This window comes from Nothobranchius furzeri, chromosome 8, assembly GCF_043380555.1.
Source record: "Nothobranchius furzeri strain GRZ-AD chromosome 8, NfurGRZ-RIMD1, whole genome shotgun sequence".
Taxonomy (NCBI): Eukaryota; Metazoa; Chordata; class Actinopteri; order Cyprinodontiformes; family Nothobranchiidae; genus Nothobranchius; species Nothobranchius furzeri.
In genome coordinates, this window is record NC_091748.1 from 47507127 (window position 1) to 47516436 (window position 9310).

General features: G+C 41.3%; 1 protein-coding gene across 1 annotated transcript in view; it reads left to right on the top strand.

Moving 5' to 3' along the window:
* Positions 1-9017, top strand: part of lrrc52 (leucine rich repeat containing 52) — a 34089-nt gene extending 25072 nt beyond the window's left edge. Inside the window, exon 2 of the mRNA XM_054734451.2 lies at positions 6867-9017. Coding sequence (XP_054590426.1) covers positions 6867-7186 — 320 coding nt within the window. The 3' untranslated portion in view covers positions 7187-9017. The remainder of the gene's footprint in view (positions 1-6866) is intronic.
* Positions 9018-9310: the final 293 nt, after the last annotated feature.

A 9310-nucleotide genomic window follows, 5' to 3' on the forward strand; every position in this document is an offset into this window, starting at 1 on the left:
TATTCCAATTAAGAGAATGCAGCTCCTGTAAATACTGATCAGTATTAAAAGTATGCAAGTCACGAAGTCTGATCATCTTAGCTGGTGTATGTGGTAAAGATATTTTCCAGAAGCAAAAAATAACAGAATGATCACTAAAACAGTTGGGCAAAATGCCATAATCAGAAAATCTGTCTGGGTGAGTTACTAATATCCAGTCAATGAGAGAAGAGTTTGTGGCACAAGTCCTAGTTGGCTCTGAGACCAGCTGTGTCAGATTTGAGCTATTTAAAAGAATACGTTCTGGAAGAGTAGATTCATCAAGCCAGTTAAGATTGAAGTCGCCAAGTAAGATCAATTCCATTGAGTCCCCCAACGAATCAACCGTTGCTAGTAAATTTTGTATTGCTTCAAGTCTAGGGGAGGAGGGGGGGCGATAGATGTTGCCAATTATAATGTGCTTATTTCCATTAAAAGAAATTTTAGTAAAGATGGCTTCGAAGTGAAGTGGTTTGACTGTCGGGACAATAACCTGAGACTGCAGACTAGAGGAGACATAAGTGGCAACCCCGCCACCCCTTGTCCCTCTATCCATTCTATATAAAACAAAGTTGTCAAGAGAAATATCATTGTCAGAAATGTTATCATTCAACCATGTCTCAGACAACGTAATTATTTTTGGTTCATTATAACCAAGCCATGCTTTTAATAAATCAGTTTTAGGAAATAAGCTTCTTATATTGAGATGGATTATGTGTAAACCTTTACCCATAACAAGAAAAACGAGGTACAAAAATAACCCTCACAGCAGGCAGATACAGAAGAAAATCTAAAACAAAAATAAACAGAAAAAAAAGAACAAAATATAATAAAATTACACGGAAATTAAATGAGTTATCACTCATAGTCCAGAAAGTCTCAGATCTGAGCCCATGGCCTGCAACCTGCTCAAAGCACAGCCACCTAAACTAATAAAGATTGCCATAACTCAACAAGGTGGCTGGATTTTATAAATATAAGTAAATAAGAATAAAGTAAGGATAATTTGACCTTAGACGAAATTTGATTTCACCGAACAAGAGGAGAAGCAAAAACAAAAAGGAATTACCTGCTCTGCGGAAGAGCCAGAATTAGAATAATAAAAGAAAGAGGAAAGTCACAAGTCCGCCCTCCGCAGGTGCTCGTACACCCAAAACCTCTCAGGGCATCTCAACCCAAAGAGTCCAGGTGACTTTCAGCAGCCACTGGGTCTGTAAAAAGCAGATGATCACCATCAGAGATTATCTTGATGCTTGCAGGATAAAGAAGAAAAGCTTGTAGTCCCAAGGCGCGAGCCCGGTTCAAAACCGGGAAGCAGCGGCGTCTCCGACGAGCTGTTTCATCGCTGAAATCAGCAGCAAATCGAACCGATTTACCAGCCACCAGCACCTCAGACTTCCTTGCCAGAGCCAGGATCCGATCCCTGTCATTCGCTCGGAGAAAACAGACCACCAAGGTCCGAGGAGACCCTGACGCGCCAGGTTGTCCAACCCGCCGCGCCCGAGTTATATCAGGAGAAGATCCCGCCAGCTTTGGGAACCACACCAACAAGTTGCTCCTAAGATAGGATAGAGCATTGTTGAGCTCAATCCCTTCCTTTAAATTGAGGATCCGGATATTATTCCTTCTACTTTGATCATCGAGGGCAGCAATCTTCCTCTGTAGTTTCTGCAGGTCTGCGCTCTGAGCCACAGAAGCGTCCTCCACGCACCGCACCCTTTTTTGGAGTAAGGTGGTGATTTGTTTTTGAGTTTCAAGCTCTTGTGTGTGCTTGTCAAGTGTAGATCGAATTGAGTCAAGTTGAGAATCAAGACTATCAAACCGATCTTTGGCATGTTTTTCTGCTTTGTCAAAAAACTTTTGAAGAGTAGACTCCAAAGTCTCCTTGTTCAGGACTTCCAGTGACACGTCAGCAGCGTCGTCGTCAGAGCCCTTAATTTGATCTTTCTGCTGGCGCTTAGGAGGCATTTTTATCAGAAATATGGCTTAGTCAATCACCTTTTTTCCACTCCTTCAAAAAAGGCCTTAAATTCAAGTACCAAATGCAAAAAGGTCAAAAATCCAGGTAGTTAATTAAATAAGGCAGGAGAGACCGCAGGCACACAACCACTCACTCCGCCATCTTGGAATTTGACTTGATGAATATTAAAATCCCCCACTACAATGATCTTATCAGTATTTAGCACCAAATCAGATAAAAAATCAGAGATCTGATCCAAAAACTCAGAGTAAGGGCCTGGTGGACGATATAAAACTACAAACAAGAGTGGTTTTACAGTTTTGCAATCTGGATTAGGAAAACTAAGAATAAGATGTTCAAACGAACTGTAACTGTTAATCTGTAAGGGACTGATTAATAAGTTCGAATGAAAAATGGTTGCTACTCCTCCTCGCCCTGTACTTCGAGCAGTAAGATGATTTAAATATTTTGAAGGAGTCGACTCGTTTAAGCTAACATAGTCCTCTTGCTGCAGCCAGGATTCTGTGAGAGAGAGCAAAGAGATCTGATTATCACAAATCAACTCATTAACTAACAAAGTCTTATAAAAAATGGATCTAATGTTCAACAACCCACATTAAATTTTTCTAGTTTTCTGCTCAGTTGAATTTGTTCTAATATTTATGAGATTTCCATGATTTGCTTTATTAAGCCTGATATTTAATCTGTGTGATTTTGGCCGTGGGCAGGACACTGTCTCTATGGGGTAGTGGATGGGTAACAGTACAGAAGCTGCAGAGGGATGGGTTAAACTATGACTCTGCTTCCTGGTCTGGACCCTGGGTTGTCATGGAGGACTGGCCATATTCCTAGAAAGAAGAGCTGCACCATTCAAAGAGGGATGGATGCCGTCTCTACGCATCAGACCAGGTTTTCCCCAAAAAGTTTTCTAATTATCAATGTAGCCCACGTTGTTTTCAGGACACCACCTAGACAGCCAGCGGTTGAAGGACAGCGTGCGGCTAAACATGACGTCACTGGTCCAATCAGGCAGGGGGCCAGAGAAAATTACGGAGTCCGACATTGATTTGGCAAACTTACACAGCGAAGCAACATTAATTTTAGTGACCTCCGATTGGCGTAAGCGGGTGTTGTTACCGCCATCGTGAATAACAATCTTACTGTATTTACGCTTATCCTTAGCCAGCAGTTTCAGATAAGATTTAATGTCGCCCGCTCTGGCCCCAGGTAAACATTTAACTATGGTTGCTGGAGTCTCTAATGCCACGTTTCTGACTATGGAGCTGCCAATGATCAGAGTCGGCTTATCAGTGGGTGCGTCACTGAGCGGGGAAAATCTATTAGAAACGTGGACGGGTTGGTGGTGGCCCACAGGCTGGGTTCTATGCTTCCTGCATACCTCTCCCTTGCCCTGCCTCCAACATGCCTCCATCTAAATAGGATAGGTTATCCAGAGTTATCTCTGTAGTTATGCTGCTATAGGCTTAGACTGCTGGAGGATACACTGACCACTTTCCATACTCTACTGCTTTCTTCTACAATCTGCTCTTTAACTGTATTATTTTCTGCAATTTCAGCTGTTAACTTTATTTTCTCTGTAAGTGTTTTTCTCCCCAGAAGAAGCTACAATGATGCTCTGCTGAGCTGTGGTGGCCTCATGGAGGGGGCCATCGTCTAGCACACTGCTGCTAACCACTAAAACATTCTCCCTCTCCTGATAATAACTTTTTGCTTTCCTTGACGTTGGATGTGCTACTGCTAGTTTACCCATTCAATCATAGATTCACTAGGATAAATACAATAAAGTTTATCTCTCACCAAATAGAATATTTACTAAGAAATCACAATATAACTATAGACACATTACTTTGTCTTTGTGTGTCCCATTTTTACGTTCTCCAAACACAACTAAAACTACAGTGAAAAGAGAGACCAGAAATCCTGCTTCATGTGAGGGCTTTAGGCACATTTCTACAAATGTAGTTGAAGGCCCCTGGTTTATACTAATTTGGCACAAATACAGAAATGTGAGGACTCAGCAAGTAACAGGAACAAAGGTATTTTTTCCTGGTGAACATTATTTCTAATCTTTGCAGTTTTAAAATAACAGAAACAGCCTAAAACGTTATTTGTATTTAACTGCATACCGTCTGTTCTTCGTTTGGCTTGGATAAATGTGTCGTTCTTTGTGGAAGGACAGTCAACATGGGGCTCAAATCGGTATCTTTTTCATTTCCCTGCCGATGTTGAGCTGCTCAGCGAGAGCTGTCGTTGTTAGACACAATGCCTTCAGAGGATTTTTACCTGTATGTTAGAGCTAAAAGAAAAACACGACGACTCCAAGCTCTTGTTCTGAAATCACCTGAAAAGCGTATGAAGGATGCCCTGTTGGTTAGTGTTAAGGATCAGCTGGACGCTATCCTATTGGGCAGAGAAGTGGATGATGCTCTAAAACAAACTAAGTACCTTGTTTACTTTTTATTAATTTATTTTACGCTTGTTAAGGTCAGTTTACAGTTTTATGAATCAGTTCCTCTGCATTTTGGTCTTTTCTGCAAGGTCAGATCATTTGGGGGTGATTTCCTCACCCAGTAGCAGGAAATGAGCAAATGTATCCTCTGACAACAGTCATAGATGCTTTCACTTCTGGATGGTGGAAATGCACATTTAGTGACACTCCTGTAGGTGTCTGAGCTTTTAAACACAGTTTTAGGCCAACTCTGAGTCTGAATTATTTATTTAGTTTTTGCCTTTCTTACGCTTCTAAATTTGGGAGGTCCCTGCTCCATTGCACGCTGGTATCTTTGAGTTTGTTAACCCTCTCAGGCTCAAAATAAGTTTTGATAAAAGGACAAACAACTAAGTCCTTCAGGGGTACTTCTGAGTTAAAAATGCTCATGAAATACGTAAGTGGAGTAACCAGGTAGGTAGGTTATAACTGTTGCAAATCTGCAACGCCTGCCTCCAGAGGGTTAAAGCTTCCTGAAGATTGCTGCATCCTGTCCTTCTGGCATTCTTCAGAATGAAATTTCTCATCTTGACCTCTCACCTGACTCCTAAATGCCATTTCTTAATTGCATTATTTGCAGATAAAATGTCCGAAATATAGTTTTAATGAATTTTTTGTTGGAAGTGAATAATTTAGATTTCAGTGCCGGTGTCGGTACAGGATCTGCTCGGGTGCAAGATCGGCTCGGGGTCCGTCGACTGCCGATGACGTCTAAGTGGTTGATTGGCTGAACATGAACCTTACGGAATTACGTTATCACGTTATGTTGGTCCAGGCAAATCTTTCTGTTGGAAAGACGGACAACTTTTACAAAGAAATCCATCATTACCTCTTTGAAAATACACTTTTAGCATAGAGCTGCATGTATATTAGGGCTGAACGATTAACTCATATGCAATTAAATTGCGATGTGACAAAAGGAGATTTTCTAATCGCAAAGGCTGCAATTTGGCAGCGAGTGGTTAGCGCAATGCTAATATACGTGGAAAAACCCATAGGAATGCTAATGCTAATATCACCAATTACATTATTACAAATTATGAATTAGAAACGTGCCAAATGATTACATTTGGAGTCTAATAGAAAGTAAAACTACCATCAATCAAATAAGTACAGACAGGTATTTTAGTAAAGCCAGAAAACTTTTAACTCCAGAGTTTTGGCTAGCAGCTATGAGCGTAACTGAACTACGCATGGACAAGACGTCAAAAACTAAACACAAAATACTTTAATAAACAGGACACACTTCTTTCCGGCAAATACAATTTCACAGGTGTTGCTAATACCTATGATCCTTCAAGGGATGTGCTCTAAGAGGAGTTCAACATTATGAATAAAATATAGTGTTTTATTTTACAAATACTATTATAAACACAAACTTACGTCTTAAGAAACATTATTTTAATAACGAAACTGCTCAATTCTTTCCAACAGTATAGATGTGTAGTGTATTTTGTCCGAGTGGGTTTGCCGTACTTTGACGTCATCGGCAGTCGAAGGACCCCGAGCCGATCCTGTACCGACACCGGGGTAGCTGTTTGCAGAAGGCAACAGAAGTGGTCCTAAAATGCTGATTAAAATATTGTTAAAGGTTCTCAGAAAGCTCAGATCTCTTGGGATGCTTGTGTTTTTGCAGAAAGCAAGAGCAATTTGTAAGTAGAAGGATGAAAAAATAAAAATCCTTGTGGGAAGTAACATTTTGCTTGGACACTATATTTCACTGTTGCAAAGAAAATCCTCTTCAAGTGCTTCAGATGAGCACACATGAGCAAGAGATATTGTTTGGTTTCATCTGACCCAAAGTGACCTCTGACCCCTTTGTTTTAAAGCTTTCAGTTGAAGCTTATTTTTACTGTAGCCATCAGTTTCTGTTTTGTTGGTATTTTTGCGTCTCTTTGTGGACAACGGGCTGATTATCATATTCCTCATTATGAACAGCAGCTGTTTTGTCAGAGAAAAGACTCGCCTCCTTATCGCTCAGCTGCTGCTCAGTCATTTGCTGGTATCTATGGCGGGCACGTGGGTGAGGGTGGTGTGAGGTGCCACCTTTTCCCTCCATGCATGTGAGTGTGTGTTGCATGACAATGTGTCTGTGTCCTCGACTCCAAAGACCTGCATCCCTCACAGGAAATCTGCAGCAACTGTTGGGATCCTTTATCGGAAAGGTTATCACCGATTTGTTCCAGGCTGTTTGTGTGTCTGAGTGAGACAAGACTATTGACAATTTCCCACCATTTTCTCCAAAGTAATTACATTTTTTGTCATTGTTTTCATTCTGACACTCTGCCCTTCATTCTGATCCATGTGCATATTCACAAAATGTCACACCTAATTAATTTCTGCTCTCATTGCTCCTTCTCTTGTGTCTTTCACCTCCAGATGAAGGCCAGACAGTTTGCTACAACCCCCCAGAGCTGGCGGGCCAGCGGTTGGCGGAGGTGGGCATGCAGCTGCGGGCGGACTGCCACCAGGGCCTTGGCTATTGGGACTACCTCTTCTTCATCGCCATTGGCTTTGTCATCTTCTCGGCCGGGACAGTGTCAGCGTGGGTGATGGGTGTGTTAATGGTGTTGTACGAGCGCTACAGCAAGAGGAAGAGTGAGGAAGTGGACAGTGATGATGAGGACGACAGGGGAGGAGGAGGTGGAGGAGGGAACCAGGGGAACGGGGATCTGAGCAAACCTGGCATGCAGGTGTGACAGACTGATGAAGAGACTGAATCAGGAGTGATGAGAGGAGTTCAAATGCACCTGTTGATGGACTGAGACCTGCCTGTCTCTCCTTGTTACAGATTTTAATATGACAATATGCTCTTACACATGAGTGTGTGTGTGTGTGTGTGTGTGTGTGTGTGTGTGTGTGTGTGTGTGTGTGTGTGTGTGTGTGTGTGTCTGTGAGAGAGAGAGAGAGAGAGAGAGAGAGAGAGACTGCAATAAGGATGCCTTCCTGTCAGAGAAAAACAGAATGACCTCTGAGAATATTGAGAGCAATAACATTCACATAGAGTGTGTTCCTGCATACAATGTAAAGTGCTCTTGAGGAACACCTTATAAATATTTATTACAACATGACATGAAGTGTGCATGGCAAATTCAACAAACACACACACGCAAAACGTTCATGAAATGTAGATCAAATGTTTTGGCGGGACACTGATGCCTTATCTCTGCAACAGCTAAGAGAAAAAAATGGGTTCATTTCTTTATTTTAAAATGTCTTTTTTCTGGATGATATAAGGCAGCCCACTTCTCACTAAAACCAGTATCTCACTGCGCCGCTCTCAACAGATTTGCATGGGGGGTGTCAAAATGTCTCCAAACATGCAGGAAGCTTTCTGATTTTCTTTTGTGGTTTGCAGAGAAAACATTTTTCTCTCAAAGTACTCAAATAGTTAGAAAATATCAGGAACGTAGTCGGTTTAGTTTCTGTGAGGCAGAAATTGAAAAAAGATGTTACTACTTTACAAGAAGATGGTGACAAAATTTGTGACTGGAGACAAGTAAAGAGAATTTGACATTTCAGGCTTGAGCCAGACTTGTCTCAGACTTATCTCAGACTTGTCTCAGACTTATCTCAGACTTATCTCAGACTTATCTCAGACTTGTCTCACACTTATCTCAGACTTATCTCAGACTTATCTCAGACTTATCTCAGACTTGTCTCAGACTTATCTCAGACTTATCTCAGACTTGTCTCACACTTATCTCAGACTTATCTCAGACTTATCTCAGACTTATCTCAGACTTATCTCAGACTTGTCTCAGACTTATCTCAGACTTGTCTCACACTTATCTCAGACTTATCTCAGACTTATCTCAGACTTATCTCAGACTTATCTCAGACTTGTCTCACACTTATCTCAGACTTATCTCAGACTTATCTCAGACTTATCTCAGACTTGTCTCAGACTTATCTCAGACTTGTCTCAGACTTATCTCAGACTTATCTCAGACTTGTCTCAGACTAGTCTCAGACTAGTCTCAGACTTCCATGAGAATCATAAAAAACAGCAAAAGTTGTGACCAAAATCAGACACAATTATGACACTTGAGTGAATTGCTATGAGAAACAGCATGATTGATGCAGAGCTAATGCAGTTTTTTAGCAGTTTTATCAAAAGTGTCATGAGAGCAAATTCACTGAGATTCCAAGAGAAAATGTGCAAACTTTGCTTCAGATTTGGGTCTCTAACTAGTTGCTAACAGTCAACGGCCCAATCAGATGCTGGCGTTAAAAACAGAGTCTGTCCACAGAGGTGCATTCTAGAGTACTCGTGCTAGACAAATCCAGAATTATGTGAATGTACAACAAGTGAAAAAAATTATTCACAACATACTGAAACTGAACAACATCAGTAGTTCTGAGAGTTTAGGTGAAAAAGCACCTTGTGGAGTTTTCTACCAGTTTTTGCTGCTGAATTTTGTTGTTTTGTTAGGTCAGATTGTTGGCCATTAGCTAAAAGATTAAACTCACTAAGTAACTCAAAGTGTGCTGTTTTAAACATTTAATCATATCCTAATGATTCAGGTGTGTGTGTGTGTGTGGGGGGGGGGGGGGGGATCTCTGAATGTAAACTCTCCTATGTCGATACAAACCTCCACTGAGTTCATTTCACATCAATAAGTGATCATTTTACTGCATTTTTGCTTCTGGTTTGCCGTTAAGTCTTCCTTCAGCAACACATCAAGCAGCAACCATAAGTTTTTATCTGTTTTAGTGATTCTGTTCCGGTTCAAAAGAAGCGACCCACCACACATTAAAGCCTCCGACATGCTGGAGTTTGGACAGAGGTGTGGTGGCTGCACATGGAGGCACTGATGAGA